At 38.4% G+C, this 27,024-nt stretch overlaps 2 protein-coding genes and 1 long non-coding RNA gene across 3 annotated transcripts in view; 1 reads left to right on the forward strand and 2 right to left on the reverse strand.

The window, feature by feature from the left end:
• The window catches only part of LOC133570632 (uncharacterized), a 296,050-nt gene that overhangs the window by 83,641 nt on the left and 185,385 nt on the right, over positions 1-27,024 (forward strand). The gene's annotated exons all lie outside the window — the stretch shown is intronic.
• Positions 4,726-6,981, reverse strand: LOC133570648 (uncharacterized). Its single transcript, XR_009810230.2, has 3 exons — positions 6,543-6,981; positions 5,377-5,647; positions 4,726-5,310 (listed from the first exon to the last, which is right to left on the reverse strand). It is a non-coding gene; the product is annotated as an uncharacterized lncRNA (long non-coding RNA).
• The window catches only part of LOC140680159 (uncharacterized), a 108,746-nt gene continuing 104,535 nt past the window's right edge, over positions 22,814-27,024 (reverse strand). Inside the window, exon 2 of the mRNA XM_072916534.1 lies at positions 22,814-25,574. Within this exon, the coding sequence (XP_072772635.1) occupies positions 22,814-25,180 (2,367 nt within the window). The 5' untranslated portion in view covers positions 25,181-25,574. The remainder of the gene's footprint in view (positions 25,575-27,024) is intronic.

Here is a 27,024-nt window from a genome sequence, read left to right on the forward strand (position 1 = left end):
ACAGGCTGTCCCCACTCAGATCCGCACAGACCTGGAGGGGGCGTGCCTTAAGTCCGGCTGGAAATCGGCAGAAATTTGGAGAATGGTTGTCCCAGGGAGAGGCAGTGAAATTCGGGAGGGTTGGCAAGTATGAGATATTCTCACTTCTTTTCTTTTGTCGAGCACAAAGAAAAGAACATTTTAGTTAAATGTAAGTTGTGTCTTGGATCAAAGATCCCGTGTACTGCCCAAAACAACAATTCAAATCTGCCTGGTTAGGCTCTGTGTATGTCACGTGTGCCTTCCTTAGGTGAAACCAGCTTTACAGCTATGTTGTTGATTGATTGATTGATTGAAACTTTTATTAGTAGATTGCACAGTACAGTACATATTCCGTACAATTGACCACTAAATGGTAACACCCAAATAAGTTTTTTAACTTGTTTAAGTCGGGGTCCACTTAAATTGATTCATGATACAGATATATACTATCATCATAATACAGTCATCACACAAGATAATCATCAGGGTATATACATTGAATTATTTACATTATTTACAATCCGGGGTGTGGGATATGGAGGGGGGGGGGGGTAGGTTTGGTTGGTATCAGCACTTCAGTCATCAACAATTGCATCATCAGAGAAATGGACATTGGAACAGTGTAGGACTGACTTGGTAGGATATGTACAGCAAGTAGTGGACATAGAGAGAGAGATCAGAAAGTATAAGAAAAAGTGTCTACATTTGATTATTTACAATCCGAAGAGGTATTATGTGGAAGGGAGGGTGCTAGTTTAGGGTTGTAGTTGCCTGGAGATGTTCTTTTAGTGCGGTTTTGAAGGAGGATAGAGATGCCCTTTCTTTTACACCTGTTGGGAGTGCATTCCATATTGAAGTGGCATAGAAAGAGAATGAGTTAAGACCTTTATTAGTTCGGAATCTGGGTTTAACGTGGTTAGTGTTAGTGTTATTATGCTGTTTGTTACTTATGTATGTTATGTTGCAGCTATTTAAAATAGTTTTGTCAATTTGTTCTGGCCTGAAATAAATTGGCCCTTTGAAACATATCTTTGTCTTTGTGTGTTGTATGTAGAGCACATTGCTTAGCAGAGTTCAGTGATACAAATGTATGTCAAGTTGATCAACAGATTGTATTATTCTCCAGTGCAATAACAGTACTAAAATGAAGGCTAAAAGGGCATTAATGGGAGCTTTAAAAAAAAAAAGTAGAAGAAGTAACTAAATAGTTACTTTTCACAGTAACGCATTACTTAACTGAGTTAGTAACTGAGTTACTTTTGAAATAAAGTAACTAGTAACTGTAACTAGTTACTGTTTTTCAGTAACTAACCCAACACTGATTATAACCCACCAGGGGAAATCAGAAGGAGTTACCCTCTGATATGGCAAACAGAGTATTTTAAATACCTGGGCATTAATTTGCCAAAAGATCAAACAAAATTATCAGAATACAATTATCTACCTATATATAAAAAAATAAAAGATGACATAGCAAGATGGAACTTAATCCCTTTTTTTAGCCTTAGTTCTAGAATTGATTCCATTAAAATGAATGTACTGCCAAGACTGCTGTACCTATTTCAAACCCTGCCAATAGAGATTAACCAAAACCAAGTCAATGAATGAGACAAAATGCTATCAAGGTATATATGGCAAAGTAAAAGTCCAAGAGTTCGTCTCAAAACTTTACAATTGGTCAAACAAAAGGGAGGATGGGGTTTACCTTGCCTCCGATATTACTATTTTGCAGCCCAGATGAGAGCAGTGATATGCTGGTGCAACCCGTCATACATTGCTCAATGGAAAATCATTAAAGAAGAAATGCCCTCCATCCCCATACAAGCAATTCTGGCGGATAGCAATATACAAACCCACATAAATAACATTGATAACCCATGGGTGAAATGGACCCTTAAAGTGTGGAAAATGATCATAAAGGAATACAAACTCGAGTGTGATATTGCAGTTCTTAAATGGTGTGCCTATGATACAGAGTTTACACCTAATAAATTAGACTCAAGATTTAAGGACTGGATATCTAAGGGTATAACAGCTCTATGTAGTGTAATGAAAGATAAAAAAATGCTTAGTTTTGAAACTATTAAAAGGACATATATATTAGAAAACCAAGACTTCTATCGATATTTGCAGTTGCGGCATTTTGTTAATATGAAGGTGAAAAGTGTCACAAAGACGAGTATATGTTTGATTGAACTGTTTACAAAAGCCTACAATTCAGAAATTATTGATAGAAGTGTTTCATGCTTGTATAAGGGTCTGTTGAATATGAAATCATACTCAACTTCATATATTAAAACAAAATGGGAGAAGGAAGGAGGGATAACTAAATCTGAGGAAGAATGGACAATAAAATGGAAATATCAATGGACTTGTACCAGCTCACCAAGTGGAGGGAGTTTGGCTGGAAAAGTTTGATCAGATTTTTTATTACACCTTTTCAGAAGTGTCACTATGATAACAACTCCCCTGCCTGCTGGAGAAATTGTGGGAATTCAAATGCAAATCACTACCATGTTTTGTGGGACTGCTCCACCATAAAGGACTATTGGAAAGAGATGCACCAAGCTCTACAGGATATTTTCAAACGTGAAAAACCCCTCGAAAGTAAAACTTTGTTTTTTGGACATGTACCTCAGGACTGGCTGAAGAAAGATAAACACTTCATGAATATCCTACTGGTGGCTTGTAAAAAGAGCATTACTAGGAAATGGATGTTCTCCCCGTGACTGCGTGGGTTCCCTCCGGGTACTCCGGCTTCCTCCCACTTCCAAAGACATGCACCTGGGGATAAGTTGATTGGCAACACTAAATTGGCCCTAGTGTGTGAATGTGAGTGTGAATGTTGTCTGTCTATCTGTGTTGGCCCTGCGATGAGGTGGCGACTTGTCCAGGGTGTACCCCGCCTTCCGCCCGATTGTAGCTGAGATAGGCTCCAGCGCCCCCCGCGACCCCAAAGGGAATAAGCGGTAGAAAATGGATGGATGGATGGATATCCCAGGAGAGCCCAACTTTGAAGCAATGGATGGAGACAACAATGGACATATATAAAATGGAGAAGATAACTGTCTTTATTAATTATGAATTGGAGAAATTTACTTCGTACTGGGAAAACTGGGTCAACTATGTCATGCCCAATAAACCTGACTTTAATTTTTCGAATTAGTGATTGTACTGCAAAAAAAAAGAAAAAGGGATTACTCCCTATATGTGTATATGTATGTATATATGTGTATATATATATATATGTATATATATATATATACACACCGTATTTTCCGCACTATTAGCCGCACCTAAAAACCACAAATTTTCTCAAAAGCTGACAGTGCGGCTTATAACCCGGTGCGCTTTATATATGGATTAATATTAAGATTCATTTTCATAAAGTTTAGGTCTCGCAACTACGGTAAACAGCCGCCATCTTTTTTCCCCGTAGAAGAGGAAGCGCTTCTTCTTCTACGGTAAGCAACCGCCAAGGTAAGCACCCGCCCCCATAGAAGAGGAAGCGCTTCTTCTTCTACTGTAAGCAACCACCCGCCCCCGTAGAAGAAGAAGCGCGCGGATATTACGTTTCATTTCATTTGTGTGTTTACATCTGTAAAGACCACAAAATGGCTCCTATTAAGAGACACGCGTACAACGCAGAATTCAAACTCAAGGCAATAAGTCACGCAGTAGAACACGGAAATAGAGCAGCAAGGTAGAGGAAGCAACAAGATGACCTGCGCCACTAAGACAGGGAGACAGCGCCGGACGACATACGCCAACATCTGCCAGTGGATTGTAAATGCCTGAGCGGATATATCGGTCTCAACTGTTGTCCGAGCTTTCCGGAAGGCAGGATTCACGGAACTGCTGGAAAAACAACAGCAACATTGACTCTAATGACTTCGACGAGACGGAGCCGGCCATTTTGGATGCCGTATTCGCCCAACTTTTTAATTCAGACACTGAAGAAAAATTCGAGGGATTTATGGATGAGGAATAATTTCAGAAAGTGAGCTTTAAATGTTTATTTTGTGTGTTGTGTGACATTAACGTTCGAGCAACGTTGAGTTATTGATGTTGCTATTGCTCTGCAGTAATTTGAGTGTTACTATTTTTGTGATTGCACATTTGCACATTACATTTTGGGGGTGAACAGAGTTGTTAGAACGCTGGTTTGTAATATATTATTAAAGTTTGACTGACCTATCTGACTGTTTTTTTGACATTCCCTTTAGCGCAGCGTAGGCGCGGCTTATAACCCGGGGCGGCTTATAGGTGAACAAAGTTTTGAAATATGCCATTCATTGAAGGTGCGGCTAATAACCCGGGGCGGCTTATAGTGCGGAAAATACGGTATATATATATATATATATTTATATATATGTATCTGTTTATATTTTATTTTATTTCTGATTATTATTATTATTAATGTATTATTATTTTATTTTTTTCTTCTTTGTTTATTTAATCGATGTATTTGTAGATATTACTTTGATTTTTTGTTGTTTCTTTCTTTTTTTGGGGGGGTGGGGGGGTGGTATGGGTGGGATATAAACAAAAATATTTTTATGTAGTACTAAGGGGAGGTGACGGCAAACAGACACCAGGGGGTTGTATGTCCAAAGATTTATTATATATATATATATATATATATATATATATATATATATATATATATATATATATATATAATAATAAAACAATACTACCGGCGTGGCGCAGTGGAAGAATGGCCGTGCGCGACCCGAGGGTCCCTGTTTCAATCCCCACCTAGAACCAACCTCGTCATGTCCGTTGTGTCCCGAGCAAGACACTTCACCCTTGCTCCTGATGGGTGCTGGTTAGCGCCTTGCATGGCAGCTCCCTCCATCAGTGTGTGAATGTGTGTGTGAATGGGTAAATGTGGAAGTAGTGTCAAAGCGCTTTGAGTACCTTGAAGGTAGAAAAGCGCTATACAAGTACAACCCATTTATCATTTATTTATCATTTACTAATATAAACTAAACTAATGAAATGGAGTGTGTGACAAAACCCTAGAGTGAGTGGTGTTAGACTATGTGTGTAGTTAGCTGTTGTGTATTACCGTGCTGTTGGATGAGGGAGCAGACAAGTCCAAAGAGGGCAAGGCAAAAAGGGGTCCAAGATCTGCGATGGGTCCGTGGGGCATAGAGAGACGTCATAGTCCGGGGGCGAGCGAGGAGTCGGGAAACGCGGAAGGCAGTCCAAAACACAGGGGGGGGGAAAACAACGGGAGATGTCGAAGGGGAGACTCGGGAAGGCAGGTACACCAAGAGGTAACTAGGGGAGAACAAACAAGGATATCAGACACGAGAGAAAAACGCAGAGAGAGAGCATAAGCCTTACGGTATCCAAAGGGTAAACTAAGTTTCCGCGTCGATCCTTGGGTCCACTGGTCCTTTATGCAGCTCACCCTCATCAGTACCAGGTGTGCTGATTGCGAGTAAGTGATTGCAGCTGGCGGCAGCTGCAGGGCGGAGACACGCGCGGCGCGTCCCTGGATGTGCGCTGCGGTCGTGGGCGTGTCCGGGCGAGCAGCCAGAGGAGAGAGTGCAAGTGGGCGTGGCCCTTGATGCTCTCGTCAGGGCGCACAGATGAGGGCGCATTGGAATGTGCCCTGGCCGTGACAAATATTTTGACATTTAGGGCAGACAATAGATATAGGATTTATGTGAATATGATGTAATGGATAGGAATGTCTGATGCTGGATGTCAATAAAAATAAAATGAAAAAAAACAAAAAAAAAACTGTGGTACGTGTACCACTAGTGGAACACAGGCATCACCGAGTGGTACGCCAATTATTATTTCATTATTTAAGTACAGTGTTTTATTTTTCTACATTCAAACACAGTGTTACTGTTCAAACTGTGTGTAATGTTAGAGTAACTAAAAATATTAAATATACTTGTTACATAACGTGTCTTCCTTGTTTTTAATGAATAATTAAGGCCTACTATGCTACTGTATTTTAATGCTGTTCATGATGGTTGTACTTGGAGATCCAAGTATTTTCTGAGGTGGTACTTGGTGAAAAAAGTTTGACAACTACTGACGTAGTGACATTGTAAACTACAATGTTATACCCAATACATCGCGCTTCCAACGAGATCCCGTTTTTTTCCCCCCGAGTTAGAAAGTTCCAAAACTGTTCACGTTATACCATCTCATCTCATTGTGCAACATGTGAATGCTTGAAGTGGAACTAAATGTGATCTCTGAAAGGGGTACACATTATTTCCAAAGCAGGGCCCCCATCCACATATACAATACTAGTACATATCTGATGAAAAACAACATTATTGTTGTTATTTTAATTATAAGTGTGCCAAATCACCTATATTTGAACATTATCTAATGGAAATGACTGCTGTCTGATAATCACATTAATAACACAATAACAATCATGTGTCTGACTACACCTATTAATCACAATTAATCTAACACGTCATGTTCATGTTAATAATGAAATATAAAGTTAGTAAACATGTGAGAGTAAGAAGTAAACAAACCTGTTCTGTGTAACACAACTTGAGGTTTCTTGAAAACAGCGTCCAGTAGTTGACGTAGTCTTTTGTTCTCTTCTTTTGTCCGAGAAAGTTCCTCTTTGTACTCTGCTATCGTTCTTTCACACATTTTCACACAATCACAACACTTTACACTCACACTTGATCTTAACTAAGCGATGTGTTGATCAAATCCGCGTCTCTTTGTTAGCAGCTAACAAGCTAAGCTAACTAGCACGCTAAGCTAACTAGTGCGCTAAAACAACTAGCAAGTTAAGCTAACTAGCGCGCTAAAACAAGTAGCAAGCTAAGCTAACTAACGCGCTAAAACAAGTAGCAAGCTAAGCGGGCCTAATAATGTCCAAAGTTGACTGAGACGAGTGGAGTTTATCCTGACACGGAGGATGAATAAAGTGTAGTTAGTAGCGAGGCTTAGAAGCGTGTGTGGAGTAAAGGAAGACTTTGCAGCAAAGCGCATATGCTCCACGCATGCGTCACTTAGGGGCGGGGCCAAAGAGTCATAGTGATGGGCAAGTCATGAACGATTCATTGTAAATGTATGTTTTCATGGTGTCTACACAAAAAAGCACTGCAACAAATGATCCATGCATCCATTTATCTACCGCGTGTCCCTTTCGGGGACGTGGGGGGTGCTGGAGCCTATCTCAGCTGCATTCGGGCGGAAGGCGGTGTACACCCTGGACAAGTCGCCACCTCATCGCAGGGCCAACACAGATAGACAGACAAGTATATAAACTGTATTTGACTTTAAATCAGATAAATATCATTCAACAACAACACAATGTGCAGACTATAATTACTGCTTTGCTGGTTTTACTGGTGTAAAATTCTGCATCCGAGAGATCACAACCATTGCAGCCATGCGTCCAAAACATAACATCATCTTGCAGGGACATAAGGACAAGCAAAAGTAAAGTGTCTGTTGTTTTACAATGTAATAATCTATTTAATAAGAAATGCTCAGAGAAAACCTTTTTTTTGGAGTATTTATTGGAGGCCTCAAAAGACAAAGACCGTCTGTTTACAGGAGAGTGTCACCTTTTATCTTAGCTCAGGAATGCATGGGGGAAGGGTTGGAGACAAGCGGGAAACTCTTAGTTAGGAAAAGTGTAGCTGCTGACAGAAGCACATTGTATATATGTTATATCATTTCATAGTTGGTTAGAGTAAATAAATACAATGTATAAATATAAGGTCATATTTACATATAATGTGATTAAAAATGTGTTTCCTTTGGTTAATTCATGCAAGTATATGTTAACTTTATTTTTGTTACAAAACCCATGTCAATTGGAGGGGAACATACCGTATTTTCCGCACTATAAGGCGCACCTAAAAACCACAAATTTTCTCAAAAGCTGACAGTGCGCCTTATAACCCGGTGCGCTTTATTACGATTCATTTTCATAAAGTTTCGATCTCGCAACTTCGGTAAACAGCCGCCATCTTTTTTCCCGGTAGAACAGGAAGCGCTTCTTCTTCTACGCAAGCAACCGCCAAGGAAAGCACCCGCCCCCATAGAACAGGAAGCGCTTCTTCTTCTACTGTAAGCAACCACCCGCCCCCGGAAGAAGAAGAAAAAACGCACGGATATCACCGTACGTTTCATTTCCTGTTTACATCTGTAAAGACCACAAAATGGCTCCTACTAAGCGACAAGGATCCGGTTCATAAAAAGACGCAATCTCTCCATCCGCACACGGATTACTACCGTATTTCACAGCAACTGATATTCCTGTGAACCGCACTGTGGAACGGGAGCACGTACGGTGAATATTCGCACCACAGGGAATGAGAAGTCATCCTTCACTGTGGTTCTAGCTTGCCATGCTAACTTCCACCCATGGTGATATTCAAAAGGAAGACCTTGCCAAAAGAGACCTTTCCAGCCGGCGTCATCATAAAAGCTAACTCGAAGGGATGGATGGATGAAGAAAAGATGAGCGAGTGGTTAAGGGAAGTTTACGCGAAGAGGCCGGGTGGCTTTTTTCACACAGCTCCGAAGGCGAACACACCTTCACTAAGACGGGCAGACAGCGCCGGACGACATACGCCAACATTTGCCAGTGGATCGTAAATGCCTGGGCAGATATTTCGGTCACAACTGTGGTCCGAGCTTTCCGGAAGGCAGGATTCACAGAACTACTGGACAACAACAGCGACACTGACTCCGATGACTTCGACGAGACGGAACCGGCCATTTTGGATCCCACGCTTGCGCAACTTTTCAATTCGGACACCGAAGACGAAGAATTCGAAGGATTTACGAATGAAGAATAACTTCAGAAAGTGAGCGCTATGTTTATTTTGTGTGTTGTGACATTAACGTTCGAGCAACATTATGTTGCTATTGCTCTACACCATTTTGAATTTTACTATGTTTGTGATTGCACATTTGCGTACATTTTGGGACAGAGTTGTTAGAACGCTGGTTTTTAATATATTATTAAAGTTTGACTGACCTATCTGACTGTTTTTTTTTGACATTCCCTTTAGCGCAGCGTAGGCGCGGCTTATAATCCGGGGCGGCTTATTGGTGGACAAAGTTATGAAATATGTAATTCATTGAAGGTGCGGCTAATAATCCGGTGCGCCTTATAGTGCGGAAAATACGGTACATTTTTTGTTCCGGTTTGGTCACATTGTTGGGGGGACAATTAATATGTGACGGAATAAGGGAAGCAGCATGAGACAGCAAGCATTCGATGTAAGAGGTTAATGGAGTCTCGGCTTGAAAATAAACTTTATTCCCTCGGAGTTTGTGAGGCCAATGAGGTATGATTCTTTCTGATAATGTATGTGAAATCAATGTGTTTTCTTTTATGTGATGTCAGACTAATTGTAAGTTCTGTTTTTCTTATTTATATGTTCTGACGGCATTATTTTTGGCATTGTTGTTAACGAGAAGAAGGCGTGCCTGAAATAAAAGTTGGACCTTGAAAATTGCTGAATGTCATCGTATCAAATAGGACACAGATGGTGTTATATCTCTCTTACACAGTGTCAGTCACTTTACCATTTTGGGGCCCTGTTGCTCACCAAAATACTGACTTAATGGACCACAATGGAAACAAGCCTTTTGGCTTTTTGTGCCATCCATTTGCCTTTTTAAAGCATTACATGGATTCAATTCTTTAAGATGTCAATAAACTTCTCAATCAATCAATCAATCAATCAAACCCCCCACTTGGCCGTCAGTGTCCTGTCCGTTACAACTTCTTCACAACTCCCCAAGATAGGAGACCCTCAGCATCCTTGGGAAGTGGAGCCCAGGGGCTGGCGTATGTATGTTTATGTGGTGTGTTATGACCCCTCACATTCAGTGGATGTCAGCATGATGGGACATTGTTTACCAGAGACTGGCTGGGTGAGGACACACAAGGCCCACGCAAAACAGGAACAACATTCTTTCTACAAAACACCAATTGTGACGCACCATTAGATACTGAAGTGAATGAATTAACTCATATTATGTTTTGCTTATGGTGAAGGTTTATATTCACCTTGGAGAAAGCCAACGACCAAGTTTAAGTAAATAGTAGTATTTCAGTTTGAGCACATAATAAGATAAGGCCCCTTAGTTTGACATTCGCAGGTGGGCTGGATCACTCCTCATAGGTGGAACAGTTCTGGGTCGGCACAATGATGAGACTTTTTCCACTGTTCTCAGCTTTATTTATGTTCCTTCCAACCTGCGGGCGACAATCACACAATGTCCGTATCCCGTCTTTCTTTGGCTTGCGCCTAAACACACAGAATAACACTCGTTACCTACGCACACACACGCAAACACACACACACACACACCCACACACAGACACACACACACACACTGAACAAGTCTCATACAACAAAGAGCGGCCGGTTGGCGCCAATGTTAGCGATGTAATGTTGCCTGGAATGTGAATTTCAAACTAAAGGACAACACAGGTAAACATATTCACATTCTTGGTGCACACATTCATTCATTAAAGAGCTCATTTGTAGCAAAAAGCCAAGAAAAGGTCGGTGGGATCGTCCGAGCGAGACTCACCCTCAGCCATGTGAAACTTTTCTGTGAGGGGAGAAGGGAGGGGCTCCACAACCCAGGAGAACTACAGGAGCTCAGGAGGGACAAAAAGATATCAAACCGCCCTCTCACAGGCGAGCAGAAAAGAGAACTATTTGGAGATCAAATGCACAAACAAAATATAATAAATAACAAAGGTGTATTTTAACTCCGTTACATAGGGAAGAGGCCCTAATTTGGATTTCGGGATACAAATGACCATTAACAAGATGGCGGCAGCTCCCACTTTCGGTGCTTCCTTCTATGTTTGATAGTGTTTTAGTTAAGTCTGTTTATGTTTGATAGTGTCTTGGTTATGTCTGTTTATGTTTGATAGTGTTTTGGTAATGTCTGTTTATGTTTGATAGTGTTTTGGTTATGTCTGTTTATGTTTGATAGTGTTTTGGTTATGTCTGTTTATGTTTGATAGTGTTTTGGTTATGTCTGTTTATGTTTGATAGTGTTTTGGTTATGTCTGTTTATGTTTGATAGTGTTTTGGTTATGTCTGTTTATGTTTGATAGTGTTTTGGTTATGTCTGTTTATGTTTGATAGTGTTTTGGTTATGACTGTTTGTGTTTGATAGTGTTTTGGTTATGTCTGTTTATGTTCGATAGTGTTTTGGTTATGTCTGTTTATGTTTGATAGTGTTTTGGTTATGTCTGTTTATGTTTGATAGTGTTTTGCTTATGTCTGTTTATGTTTGATAGTGTTTTGGTTATGTCTGTTTATGTTTGATAGTGTTTTGGTTATGTCTGTTTACGTTTGATAGTGTTTTGGTTATGTCTGTTTATGTTTGATAGTGTTTTGGTTATGTCTGTTTATGTTTGATAGTGTTTTGGTTATGTCTGTTTATGTTTGATAGTGTTTTGGTTATGTCTGTTTATGTTTGATAGTGTTTTGGTTATGTCTGTTTATGTTTGATAGTGTTTTGGTTATGTCTGTTTATGTTTGATAGTGTTTTGGTTATGACTGTTTGTGTTTGATAGTGTTTTGGTTATGTCTGTTTATGTTCGATAGTGTTTTGGTTATGTCTGTTTATGTTTGATAGTGTTTTGGTTATGTCTGTTTATGTTTGATAGTGTTTTGCTTATGTCTGTTTATGTTTGATAGTGTTTTGGTTATGTCTGTTTATTATGTTTGATAGTGTTTTGGTTATGTCTGTTTATGTTTGATAGTGTTTTGGTTATGTCTGTTTATGTTTAAAAGTGTTTTGGTTATGTCTGTTTATGTTTGATAGTGTTTTGGTTATGTCTGTTTATGTTTGATAGTGTTTTGGTTATGTCTGTTTATGTTTGATAGTGTTTTGGTTATGTCTGTTTATGTTTGATAGTGTTTTGGTTATGTCTGTTTATGTTTGATAGTGTTTTGGTTATGTCTGTTTATGTTTGATAGTGTTTTGATTATGTCTGTTTATGTTTGATAGTGTTTTGATTATGTCTGTTTATGTTTGATAGTGTTTTGGTTATGTCTGTTTATGTTTGATAGTGTTTTGATTATGTCTGTTTATGTTTGATAGTGTTTTGGTTATGTCTGTTTATGTTTGATAGTGTTTTGATTATGTCTGTTTGTGTTTGATAGTGTTTTGGTTATGTCTGTTTATGTTTGATAGTGTTTTGATTATGTCTGTTTATGTTTGATAGTGTTTTGGTTATGACTGTTTATGTTTGATAGTGTTTTGGTTATGTCTGTTTATGTTTGATAGTGTTTTGGTTATGTCTGTTTATGTTTGATAGTGTTTTGATTATGTCTGTTTATGTTTGATAGTGTTTTGGTTATGACTGTTTATGTTTGATAGTGTTTTGGTTATGTCTGTTTATGTTTGATAGTGTTTTGATTATGTCTGTTTATGTTTGATAGTGTTTTGGTTATGTCTGTTTATGTTTGATAGTGTTTTGGTGATGTCTGTTTATGTTTGATACTATTTTGGTTATGTCTGTTTATGTTTGATAGTGTTTTGGTTATGTCTGTTTATGTTTGATAGTGTTTTGGTTATGTCTGTTTATGTTTGATAGTGTTTTGGTGATGTCTGTTTATGTTTGATACTATTTTGGTTATGTCTGTTTATGTTTGATAGTGTTTTGGTTATGTCTGTTTATGTTTGATAGTGTTTTGGTTATGTCTGTTTATGTTTGATAGTGTTTTGGTTATGTCTGTTTATGTTTGATAGTGTTTTGGTTATGTCTGTTTATGTTTGATAGTGTTTTGGTTATGTCTGTTTATGTTTGATAGTGTTTTGGTTATGTCTGTTTATGTTTGATAGTGTTTTGGTTATGTCTGTTTATGTTTGATAGTCTTTTGGTTATGTCTGTTTATGTTTGATAGTGTTTTGGTGATGTCTGTTTATGTTTGATACTATTTTGGTTATGTCTGTTTATGTTTGATAGTGTTTTGGTTATGTCTGTTTATGTTTGATAGTGTTTTGGTTATGTCTGTTTATGTTTGATAGTGTTTTGGTTATGTCTGTTTATGTTTGATAGTGTTTTGGTTATGTCTGTTTATGTTTGATAGTGTTTTGGTTATGTCTGTTTATGTTTGATAGTGTTTTGGTTATGTCTGTTTATGTTTGATAGTGTTTTGGTTATGTCTGTTTATGTTTGATAGTGTTTTGGTTATGTCTGTTTATGTTTGATAGTGTTTTGGTTCTGTCTGTTTATGTTTGATACTATTTTGGTTATGTCTGTTTATGTTTGATAGTGTTTTGGTTATGTCTGTTTATGTTTGATAGTGTTTTGATTATGTCTGTTTATGTTTGATAGTGTTTTGGTTATGTCTGTTTATGTTTGATAGTGTTTTGGTTATGTTTGTTTATGTTTGATAGTGTTTTGGTTATGTCTGTTTATGTTTGATAGTGTTTTGATTATGTCTGTTTATGTTTGATAGTGTTTTGGTTATGTCTGTTTATGTTTGATAGTGTTTTGGTGATGTCTGTTTATGTTTGATAGTGTTTTGGTTATGTCTGTTTATGTTTGATAGTGTTTTGGTTATGTCTGTTTATGTTTGATAGTGTTTTGGTTATGTCTGTTTATGTTTGATAGTGTTTTGGTTATGTCTGTTTATGTTTGATAGTGTTTTGGTTATGTCTGTTTATGTTTGATAGTGTTTTGGTTATGTCTGTTTATGTTTGATAGTGTTTTGGTTATGTCTGTTTATGTTTGATAGTGTTTTGGTTATGTCTGTTTATGTTTGATAGTCTTTTGGTTATGTCTGTTTATGTTTGATAGTGTTTTGGTGATGTCTGTTTATGTTTGATACTATTTTGGTTATGTCTGTTTATGTTTGATAGTGTTTTGGTTATGTCTGTTTATGTTTGATAGTGTTTTGGTTATGTCTGTTTATGTTTGATAGTGTTTTGGTTATGTCTGTTTATGTTTGATAGTGTTTTGGTTATGTCTGTTTATGTTTGATAGTGTTTTGGTTATGTCTGTTTATGTTTGATAGTGTTTTGGTTATGTCTGTTTATGTTTGATAGTGTTTTGGTTATGTCTGTTTATGTTTGATAGTGTTTTGGTTATGTCTGTTTATGTTTGATAGTGTTTTGGTTCTGTCTGTTTATGTTTGATAGTGTTTTGGTTATGTCTGTTTAAGTTTGATAGTGTTTTGGTTATGTCTGTCTACCGCCGCGACACACACAGTCCTCAAAACCTGCTGGACATTGCTTTTCTACTTAGGATCAGAGGTGGGTAGAGTAGCCAGAAATTGTACTCAAGTAAGAGTACTGTTACTTTAGAGATTTATTACTCAAGTAAAAGTAAGGAGTAGTCACCCAAATATTTACTTGAGTAAAAGTAAAAAGTATGTTGTGAAAAAACTACTCAAGTACTGAGTAACTGATGAGTAACATACACACACATATCATATATATATATATATATATATATATATATATATATATATATATATATATATATATATATATATATATATATAAATATACACGCACACACACACACACACACACATATATATATATACATATATATATATATATATATATATATATATATATATATATATATATATATGTATACATACATTGATATATACAGTATATAATTTATATTTATTTATTTTGCCGTTTTTGTTTACATGTTAAAGGTGTTTTAATGAATATACATTCATGTTTAACACATATATATTCCTTTCTTTCATGAAGACAAGAATATAAGTTGGTGTATTACCTGATTCTGATGACTTGCATTGATTGTAATCAGACAGTAGTGATGATAACGTCCACGTTTTCAAATGGAGGAGAAAAAAAGTTCCTCCTTTCTGAAAGTGGTTGGTTTTTGGCTTCTTATTTGTCCAGCTTCCATATTCGTTTTTATACACTTTACAAGAAATACATTGGCGGCAAACTCCGTAGCTTGCTAGCTTGCTAGCTTGTTTGCACTGGCTTTCGGAGACTCTTATTTTGAAAGCGCAGGCGCGATGGAGCGGCACTTTTATTGTGAAGACAGGAACTGTGCAGTCAGTCTTTAGGCTTTTGACGGGATGTACGGTTAAAACAAAAAATGGTCTTTTTTCCTTCACACTTTTGATTGATTGATTGGAACTTTTATTAGTAGATTGCACAGTACAGTACTTATTCCGTACGATTGACCACTAAATGGTAACACCCGAATACGTTTTTAAACTTGTTTAAGTCAGGTCATGTGACCCCTGGCTCTGTTTGATTGGTCTAACGTCACCAGTGACTGCATCTGATTGGTGGAACGAAGTGAAACGTCACCAGTAAGGCAGGCACTTTGAAGGTCTGTCTGACAGACCAAAACAAACAAAGCGTGCATTAACAGATCGATCAAAATTAGTAGCGAGTAGCGAGCTGAATGTAGATAAAAGTAGCGGAGTAAAAGTAGCGTTTCTTCTCTATAAATATACTCAAGTAAAAGTAAAAGTATGTTGCATTAAAACTACTCTTAGAAGTACAATTTATCCCAAAAGTTACTCAAGTAGATGCAACGGAGTAAATGTAGCGCGTTACTACCCACCTCTGCTTAGGATAGCTGTCTCCAGCGATTTCCACCGCTTGCACAACATACCCGACGAGATAGCGAGACCGCGGGAATCTCCGTGGATTGTTATCGGAGCCAGCAGGCGACGCAGGCGGCGGCGGGAGAGGAAACAAAAGCGGGGCTGCCGGTCTGGGGAGCAGTCAACCTCGCCCACGCCTCCTACCACTCCGTCCTGCATGAAGCTGAGGAGCCACGACTCGTCTCGCTCTGATCAGGCAACTTATGATTTAAAGGGGTCATATAAGCTACTGTTTATTTACCAAAATAAGTTGTATGTCTTTGTTTAGAAAATGTAAAAGTTTATTTTTATTTTCAGAATGTTGAAATAGTTGTACCGGGGGTGGGGGGGAAGAGCTGGTTACTTGTTCTTCTTCTTCTTCTTCTTTTTTGTTTTTATGGCGGTTGGCAAGCAACCTTGTGGTGTGCATTACCGCCACCTACTGTAATGGAGTGTGGATCGAGGTGGATCCCTACTCTATATTCTTTTATTTAAGCCAGTATTTTTTAAATATGTGTATATTGCTTTATAACCTATGTGTTCTGAGTGCATTCCTAATATATCTTCCACTGCTAACCTAATATTCTCTTTCGCTAACTTACTTTCCAGTATTTCCCTTTCTCTATTATATTTCCTACAATGTATTAAAACATTGTTATGTTATTGTTTTAAATAACACATCGTTGGATGACTTGCAGAACTGTCTTTTAATCACGATCACATATTACAAACGCTACTTCAACACTCGTGCGTACAAGGTGTGTACATCTCTCAAGAGTCCTACCTGACACATCCTATATATTGGTTCCTAGTCATTTGTAGACTCTTACTACCACCATGTGGTCAAACACTATCATTACATCCCCCTGTCTAAACTAAGCACCCATTGCTAATACAATGTTTGTATTAAACAAATAACTTGTTTTTCTATCTTGACCACATGAATATGCAATCTTTTCAAAAACTATCCATGCACCACAGTATTAGAAAACATTTAAAATATTTAAAAAAACATTAACTCTTTAGCTTGTCAATCAGTTTGATATTATACGAGTTCAATAATACACGTAGTCATCATTCACAGGTTTCTTGATCTGCCTTGTAGATCTTCTCAACACAGGTTCAGGATCGTCAGTCACATCTTCATTCATGTGCTGCGTTGGCATTGTTTCACAGTCAGTAGGTGTCGATGAAACCTCGGACTCAGCTGTTGCTTGGTTTGAAACAGTCGGTGTAGATGAAACCTCGGACTCGGCTGTTTCTTGGTTAGTAACAGTCTCTGGAACCCTCAGCAAAATGCGACGATTTCGACGTAGTATCTGTCCTTCACTCCTCACCGTATATGATCGTGGTGACCCTGCAAAAAATGTTCTATAGAATCTCTATAGAAATATATAGAACGCTATAGAATTTCGTCGGAATTTCTTTAGAACTGAAGATTCTATAGAATATGTATTCAAAATTCTATAGAAATTCTATAGACATCAGCTTCATGTGCTGGAAGGTCTTTTCACTGTTCTATAGAGCTGGGAATTCTATAGAATATCCTATAGAAATTCTATAGACATTACATTATCTGATGAAAAGTCCATAGATTGTTCTATAGAACTGGGCATTCTATAGAATGTCTAACAGAAATTCTATAGACATTATCCTTTATCTGCTGAAAGGTCTATAGATTGTTCCATGGAATAAAATTCTATAAAATGGCAGCAGCGCTATCACCATAGCATTGATTAATCTCATTAAGTTGATTCACCAGACTTGAGCTTGTTTTTTGAACAATGCAGGATGTCTCCCTCAATTATGAAAATGTTAATTTTGTATCATTTAAAATTGTGAGGTGTCATTTCAAGGCGGACACCCAGAACTTAATTCGGCAGACTTTATTTTTAAAAGTATATTTATTCCAATAAATCAATTTATTTTTATTTTTAGAGTTTTTGAGTTATCTATAAGTAAAAAGTGTGAATATTTTCGTAACTTACTTTTTTATGTGATAAAATTAATTTTATTGGACTTCCAACATAAATTGATTTAGCAAAACTCAGTTCAAAGGTTTAAATCAGACCTAAAACGTCAGGACCCGCCCACGTACCTGCATGCAGCTGTGGAAGAACAAGCCCAGACACGTTTCTTCACGGAGCCCAATAGGAAAACACTTTACCGAACTCATGTAAGTAACAATTTATATTGTTAAAAGTCAGTATTTGCCAGGATTTAAATGTATACATTTTCAAAAGCATGGTTCAATGTTATATTTAGTTTACTACTTTTCCCGCCGTAACATTACAAACCCCCCCCCCCACCCCCCCCAAACACGATAGATAGAACTGCTCTCGTTTTGTTATAAAATAACAAAACTGTTTTAAGGCTGCAATCACAACCAAATTCATGTATAGTTGGTAATAATCGCGTTGTATCAATGTTTCTCATATCCGACACTAATAAGTGCGAATATGTTTCAAATCAACTTTTTTTTTAAAAATTATTTATTTTTCCCCTTCGCGCTTGCCGTAGTTGCAAAGCAGATTTCGCGGGCAGTTTGAGTTGGTGATGGCGGCCACAACGTCCATGTTGACTTCACTCGCTCTTTCTAAGCTGCCCAAGTCACGTCGGAGTTCATTGACGGTAACTTTGTTGGCTTAAACATCACATTTAGGTTTAGGGTCTTCTAGGCGCGATGCGAGACGTCACAAGCGGGCTAACGTTGAGCCAAACAGCAGCTTCGAGGCACGGGCGGAAATGGTGAGCTAGCAAAACTAGCCTAATTTATTATTATTATTATTATTATTATTATCATCCCTCCATTGTTTGTAACGTCAGGCTTGTGTGATCACACAGAGAAGGAGTTTGGCCCCCAGTCAGGTCGCCAAACGGAAGCAAGGGGAGGATGATCATCGAGACGAAATATAGTATATTAACCACGCGGTTCTCGAGAGAAGATGAATGGAGAAAATTGGGACAGTGATGAAGAAGTCCAAGTTCCATGGCCACTCAACAAAGCAGGAGGAAGGAAGCAGTCACAAACCAAATACGTGGCAAGAATTCTGAGATTTGGTGGTAATTAATAAACAGTTGAAAACTTTTCAATTCAATTCAGTAAAAAGTATACGTTTTACCAGAAGTACATATAAATATAGATATATTTAATATAGATATATTTCATGTACTTCTGATTTTACACCTTGAACTTTCGACTTTGTTTATGTAAAGTTAAATTTAATTAATATAATTTTTTTTCTTCCATGATTGATAGTAATTTCTCATCAGTGCAGCCCTGGTATACTGAATGTTTCAATCTGCAATGCTGAGGTGATTGTCATGATAGTACAGACTTAACCTTGACAATTTTTTAATATGGCTGTAAGCCTGTAAATAAGGGAAAGTAAGGTGAAATTTGTTTCTCGCTGAGGTGAATTTCTGAATCATCAGAACTGTAGGTATACCAAAGTAATTTAGTGATAACAATCTGCTGCTGAAATGTATGACTAACTGTACAGTTTAATTTAGCTTAATGTGGCACATATTTGTTTTTACACAGAAGACACACGTGAACTGACGCCATATTTGAAAGCCGCTCAGGATGGCAAGGATGTACCCCTTACTGGTGATTTGGAATATGGCAGAGGCAAGAGAAACAAACAGCCAAAGTCTTGGTCATCAGACAGTGAGAGCAAGGATGAAAGTGTTGAGGAGACTCTATCTGACAGACAGCAGGTACTTTTATTTCAGTGGTGTTGTCGCGATATGACCGAAATAGTGTTGAAAGCAACGTTAAACGTTAATTCACTCACTCACTATTTCAGTGGTGTTTCAACTGTGTGAGGTTTTGTAGGATTCAATCCCATACTTTTGAAGTACCTTGTCAGTTTTTCTTTATCATAAAAGTTAATCAAATCATGTTTCATTGTAGGCTTTAAAGTTATTGAATATTTTGATTCAATTCGACCAACTCAGACAGAATAATATTCAAGACAAATTGAGGTGTTGACAGACTTTCTGCATGTACTCGAAAATCTATCATTTCTGCAAACATATTTCTTCACTTCAATGGCATATAAAAGAACTGAACACGTTTTCTTGTTAATCTTGATTTTTCAGAAGAAAAAGAGGAAAGTAAGCCGTACAGCTGTGGGATATGATGCTCGGGCACAATTGAAGGCCCAACTTGCTGCTGTGAGTACATGAATAGAATAGAATAGGATTTTATTGGTTAATCAAAGCACCCTCTCGAGGCAAACAATCACAAGTGCCTAGCATTCATTTGAAATCGAGTACGTAAAAATTGCATCCCTGGCAACTGGTTTAAAACACAAGTTTATACTTTTACTTATATGAAAATAACACTACAAATACCTGATGAACAGTGCCTACTGTGTGAATGGCTTACTGCTACATGTACATGTAGCATATTCAAATTAATGTGCCTACAAGGTTGCTTATACATGTAAAACTTATATGGTGCTGTCAGGGCCGTATCCAGGACAAATTGCTTCCGGAAAACATATGAGCGCCCAAATTAATCATAATACAAATTATTTCATTTGATTTACTATTTTGACATTTTCAGCTGGGAAGAACTTCACCGAAAGATACATGTACAGAAATGGAATCCCTGAAGAAGGAAGTCCTCCAGTTGAGAGAGGAAAACAAATCCCTTCGAGATGCATTGAGGGTTGTTGAAGGTAGGTTTTCTTATTCTAGAAGTATGTTATTGTAATTATCATAGGTTGATGGAAAATATGCTTACATGTCGATGTATGAAATAACTTTCTTATTACTGTATTTTCATCTAACTTTGGCCTACGGGTATTGTCGTCATGTACGGCTGTCCATCCGTCACCGCAATATTTACAGAATCGTTTCATGTACGGAAACCAAACTTGTTACATCTATTTATCTCAGTGTAACAAGAAGCCTATCGAAAATGAGTCGTCTCGGACAATATTTTCCAGAGTTATGCCCCTTTTTTCCAATAAAAATCCATTTATGATTTGGGATAATTTCAGAACTGTTGCATATACAACATCCTAAGTTGTGATGTCCTCCCCTCTAAATAAGGGGAGGACATATGGTACTTGTTTGTTTGTCTGTCTGTCCGTCCGTTTTTGTGTGTTTCTCTTATATTAGCAAGAGTTACGTCCCTTCCTTCTTGATATTTTGTCTCAGCTGGATATCTGATTAATACTTGACCGACAAATATTAAATCTTCGCGTGGTCAGGATGAATTAATATATATGGTTATATATATTTTTCATCTTTGATTGCTTCCTTACCATGTTTCCCTTGACTTGAACAAGATTCCTATCAAAATACCCTTACATTATGATAGCTGGGGTTAGAGCCGAGCGGTTTGGATATCGCCAGCTTCATGTTATTAATGTATTTTTTTTTTATTGTGTCTGCATCACAATGTACTTTTTTCTATTAAAGGACTTCCTGGCCTGCTAATGAAGATGGACGACTTATCACGTCAGGCAACAATACTATCAGCTCGACGTCCTGCTGTCGCTCTGCCAGAGAGGAGCTGGCCAACAGCAGCTTGACAGGAAAAAAATCCAATGCTTTTAAGGATAAGCATGAGAAACCAAAACTGGATGACAAGAAAGTGTCTGCTATTATTGGTGAGTATAAGTTAAATCAATCTGATTAAAACCATATCCACATCAGGGAAGTGGATCTGACCCTTTTCCTATCTCCAAGTCGTTCCGTGATCGTTTGGCATGAAGTATAGATATCCATAGCTTCCAGTCTGCTTGGTCCATGAATTGACTGCGAGATGTTCGTTTTGACAGATTTATAGGCATGGGTGGTCACATTAGCTTTGATCTCGTCGGAAACCAACATCAAGTGACAAAGCAAAAACCGCAGCGCACGGATATCTACACCTTTTTCTCGTTTGATATCTTATATCGGCATTCTCCGCCTTACTATTTAACAACTAGCGTCGGGAATTTCCGTGAGTTCTGCTGCAAGTTGAGAAGTGAACGACTTTTAGATAGGGAATGTGTCAGATCCCCTTCCCGATGTGGATATGGTTTCAATCAGATTGAAGTTAAATATTTTTATTAGAATTCTATTAATGCACTTTCGTGATTGTTCGAACGCCATTGGGGACACCCATCAAGTACACAACAAGATTCACAAGAAAGTGAAATCCTGAAAATAATTTGAAAAATATTTCACACACTGAATGGATTTTCTATATAGCTAATGAATAGTGTACATGCACTGTCAGAATTTGATACAGATTTGTTGCAGTTCGTAAAGCCTGGCATGATTGCACCACATATGATTTTGTGTGCGTCAAGCAGTGCAAGTGCCTTACAGCATAGAAACGCGTGATATGCAATGTATGCAGTGTGTTGACTATCCATTGCATTGATTAAATGATAGACATCACTCTCTTTATCGAGCTGAAAAATGCCATAGTGTAACTCATTGCATGACAGCTAGTGTCTTGGTGTCTGCAGACACTAATTCTGGTATATTTTATTGATCTTTCAGATTTTGTGAAGAAGCTCCATCCCTCAAGTGAAGCAAATGTGATAAAGAAAATCATTGGAGTGAAACTGAACATTGCGCAGAAAATGGGAAAAAAAGAAGGCCTCAGAAACAAATTCTGCTGGACGTCTAGCCGTCTCTAACAGTCGGGGAAGCGCGGTGATCATGTTGATTTATGCTGCTGACATTTATTTATTACGTCAAGATTTGAGTTACATGTATATAATAAATACAAGTCAACATTCATTCAACTGCAATATTTGTCTTTCTCCATTGCCAGTGTTAGACCACAGATTTTGTAGAATGCCTGCCCAATCATTTCTACATCATTCTGAACCGTATTCCACAGAAAGCCATTCCATAGGAGCCTGTTCTATAGAACTACTCTTTAGAACTTTCTTCTATAGCACTATTCTTTAGAGGAGATCTATAGAACCATTCTTTAGAACCCTGTTCTATAGAACCATTCTTTAGAACCCTGTTCTATAGAACCATTCTTTAGAACCCTGTTCTATAGAACCATTCTTTAGAACCCTGTTCTATAGAACCATTCTTTAGAACCCTGTTCTATAGAACCATTCTTTAGAATCCTGTTCTATAGAACTTCGGTCCTAAAGTTCATTAGAAATTCTATAGAACTTCGGTCCTAAAGTTCATTAGAAATTCTATAGAGATATTCTTTAGAAATTCTATAGAACATTTTTTGCAGGGGATGTTTCTTGAAGAACAGTAGCTTTTGTTTTCCAACCATCAGGACCTTCAATTCTCACTGTGTCACTTGGTGATAGTAGTGGGAGCGATTTGGCTGCTTTGTCATAAAACGACTTCTGCTTTAGCTTTTGTTGCTTTAGCTTCCGTTGTACTTTTTGACATGTTGCACATCTACCAATCATGTTGTCAATGTCCTTCAGTCTCTGCCACTCATTCTCGTGCCTGGACGTCCACTTGAACTCTGTGTCATTGTGAAGGAGTTCACGAATGCAGGATGTTTTCACAGCAAGGTTTGGGATGAATTTGCCAATATAGTTGACCACGCCCAATATACGCTGTACACCTGTCTTGTCTGTGGGACTCGGCATTCTTTGTATGGCGTGTATTTTTTCATCATCAGGTTGAACGCCATGTGCACTGAGCTTGTCTCCCAGAAAAATTATCTCAGACACTCCAAACTGACACTTCTTTTTGTTTAATTTGAGTCCATATTGTTGTACTCTTTCCAACACTTTGGTCAGCCTTTCGTTGTGTTCTTTTGCTGTTCTTCCCCACACAGCAATGTCGTCGATGTACGCTCGCACGCCCTCCAAGCCTTCAATGATATGTTCCATTGCTCTATGGAATATTTCTGATGCAGATTTGATCCCAAATGGTAGGCGTTGGAAGCAGTAGCGACCAAAAGGCGTGTTGAAAGTGCAGTATTTGCTACTGTTTTTGACTAGTTTGATTTGCCAAAAGCCATTTGATGCATCCAATTTTGAGAAATATTTTGCGCCAGCCATCTCACTGGCTATTTCTTCACGTTTTGGTATTTGGTAGTGCTCACGTTTTATGTTTTCATTCCAGTCTTTTGGATCCATGCATATTCTTAGATCGCCATTTTTCTTTTTCACACAGACCATGGAGTTTACCCAATCTGTTGGTTCCTCAATTTTCTTTATTACACCCAGTGTTGTCATCCGGTCCAGTTCCTTTTTGAGACGCTCTTTAAGTGCTGCTGGAACTCTTTGCGCTGCATGGACAACTGGACGTGCCTGCTCTTTAAGCTGTATTTTGTATGTAAAAGGTAAAGCACCAAAACCAGTGAACACACCAGCGTAGTTCTGCACTATTGAATCAGTTTCAATTTTTTGAGCGCTCACATCTGTGTTCACAAGATACACTCTTTTCACCAGTGCTAAAACTTCACATGCTTTGTCACCCAATATTGACTCGCGTTCTTCAGTGACAACTGAAAATAGCAGGTAGTGCACTTTTCCTTTTACAGTGACTCTCAATTTGCATGTGCCCAGACTGTCAATGCTACGACCATTGTAGTCTTTCAGTACAACTGTTTTGTGGATTTTCGGTTTTTCTCTCAATTCCTTGATGTCTGACATGTTGATCAAGTTTGCCTTTGCACCAGTATCTAGTTTCATGTTAACTCGAGTTCCATTTATTTGTAGCGGTGCAATCCACTTGTCTTTTTCAACAGCATTGACTACTTCGTCTGTTTTATTTTCACTGTTCACTAGGCCAACAAAGAATGTTTCACCCAGATCAGTGTCCTCCACTACATTGACAGATTTTTTCTTTTTAGCGCATGGTTTTCCTTTAGCAAAACATTGTTTGGCAAAGTGATTTTTTCCATAGCATTTGGAACACTGCTTACCAAATGCTGGACACTGCTTTGGCTTGTGCTGCGATCCACAGCGCTTGCATTGGAACATGACGTCACTCTCCTGCTGTGCAGGCTGCGACTTCCATCCCCTTGACACGACATACACACTGTCGCCTCCCACGCTGATGGCTGCGGTGGACGCCATTTCACCAAACGTCTTGACGTGCATCTGTGACAATTCTGCTGCATGACAAATTTTAATGGCATTCTCCAACGACAATTGTGTCTCTCTCAACAGTCTTTCTCTGACTTTTTTGTCTTCTATGCCACATACAATCTGGTCCCTTATCATAGAGTCCTTCTGTGTAGCAAAGTTGCAAGTTTGTGCTTTCAGCCTCAAATCAGTCACAAAACTGTCAAAACTTTCTCCACGAGCTTGCACTCTTGAACGGAACACATATCTTTCATATGTCTCATTCTTCTTGGGAGAGCAATGAGCATCAAACTTGTCAATGACAACTTCCAACTTGTTTTTTTCATCTGGATTGTCAAACACAAAAGTGTTGTAAACTTCAATGGCATGTGGGCCTGCTATTGTAAGCAGTAACGCTACCTTCCTTGCATCCGGCTTATCCTGCAGTGCCATGGCCGCCATGTACAGCTGGAACTGCTGCTTGAAGGTGCGCCAATTGCTGTCCACATTTCCACTTAGCTTCAGCTTTTCAGGTGGCTTCAAATCCATGTCGCTTTTCACAATACACCACTTCAATTTTCGTTCACTCCTGGTACCATGTTATGTTATTGTTTTAAATAACACATCGTTGGATGACTTGCAGAACTGTCTTTTAATCACGATCACATATTACAAACGCTACTTCAACACTCGTGCGTACAAGGTGTGTACATCTCTCAAGAGTCCTACCTGACACATCCTATATATACATGGTGTTTACGTGACGTCACACATCCGGGTTATCCCGGGTCATCCGCCATCTTGGGAGGCAAACAAAACACACCTGGCCTACAATAGCTTCGAGCAAACACTGGTGAAAGGCGCATAATGGTTATTTCCTGTTGGGTGAATGGATGTACAAATCGACGGGATGGATCAGTGCAGCGAGGATTTTTCAGTATTCCTAAAATTAGACACAACGAAGGAGAACAGACAAGGAAAATCAGCGAGGAGAGACGACGCTTGTGGTTGGCAAGCATCAACAGGAAAGAGGAGCCATCTCAACATTCCAAAATATGTTCTGATCACTTTGTAACAGGTAGGATTACGTCTCAATCTGTTTATTAAATATTTTAGAACGATGTATTGTTTATTTTTTTGTCAATTTGCTATTCTCGAAGCCCTTTATGGGATGGACCACGAAAGCGAAAGCCCCCCCCCCCTCAGGATATATAGCGCCCATCTCAGCCCAGGTTGCTTGTACACGAAATGAGTTGTAGATCTCAATGGATAAAATTAAATAATAAATTAACAAATTTATCACATATATAAATAAATATAAGTGGATGGGAGAGGACAGGCTTGGGCAGACTCCCCTTATCCTAAGGAGTCCGACGTGTCCTCGCTAAACACATGGTTTTAATGTACGTTATATATACATACCCTGCCCACTACAAGCACTTTCTCGTTTGCAGTCATGCTTTTAACGTCGCTGACCCATCCGTTAATAAACTGGTTGTACGCCTCCAGAGACTTGAATGCCCTCAATTCCTCCATTGTATAGGCACTGGTGTAATTGACGAGGTAGTTCAAAATGTCTATGTACGTTATGGCCGGGAGGCATTTGTGGTCATACGTGAAACTTTGTTTCGGCACTTCGTACGGGTCAACGCCTATGCATTGTGTCTTCTGGTTGTATCTTTCCAACGTCTGGTTGTCCAAGCCTTCTTTATACTTCTTTTTTGCTGGTTTCTCGGCCATTATGCATACGTTTGTGAACGGGTTCGTATATATGAATTTGCTGATGTTGTACCGGTGCGCTTGCCTTTCAAAATGGCGGATCGCGCGGAGCATCATGGGAAATCAGTCGGGCGTGAAAACTATGTATTGGTTCCTCGTCATTTGTAGACTCTTACTACCACCATGTGGTCAAACACTATCATTACAAACATGTCCTACACTTTCTAGCTGTTGGCAAGAATCACACAGTCCTGTAGTATGTTTCCCTATCAATTTTAATGAACTATTTAGATATGTATGTCCTTATCTCATTCTAGTAATAATGTCTTCTTCCTTCCTATTTCTATTGCCTCCTCTCATTACACCTACTCTCCTCTGGACTTTGTAATACTCTCTACCTGTTGTTTCCTTATTCCAATTATCCTGCCACTTTTTATTGTGTTCCATCTTAATTATGTTCTTCACTTCCTCTTTACTGTGCTTAATCTCCATGTTGACTTCTGTTTTAGTGGTTGCTTGTTTTGCGTACTTATCCGCTAATTCGTTCGCCTCAACTCCTACATGAGCAGGAACCCAAAGAAATGTTACCACACCTCCCGCTTTATTTATTCTGTAATTTGCCTGAACTATTTCATCAACTAAATCTTGTCTTGTTTCTGATGCTATGTTTTTTA

This window comes from Nerophis lumbriciformis, linkage group LG28 (assembly GCF_033978685.3).
Source record: "Nerophis lumbriciformis linkage group LG28, RoL_Nlum_v2.1, whole genome shotgun sequence".
In the NCBI taxonomy this organism is placed as follows: domain Eukaryota; kingdom Metazoa; phylum Chordata; class Actinopteri; order Syngnathiformes; family Syngnathidae; genus Nerophis; species Nerophis lumbriciformis.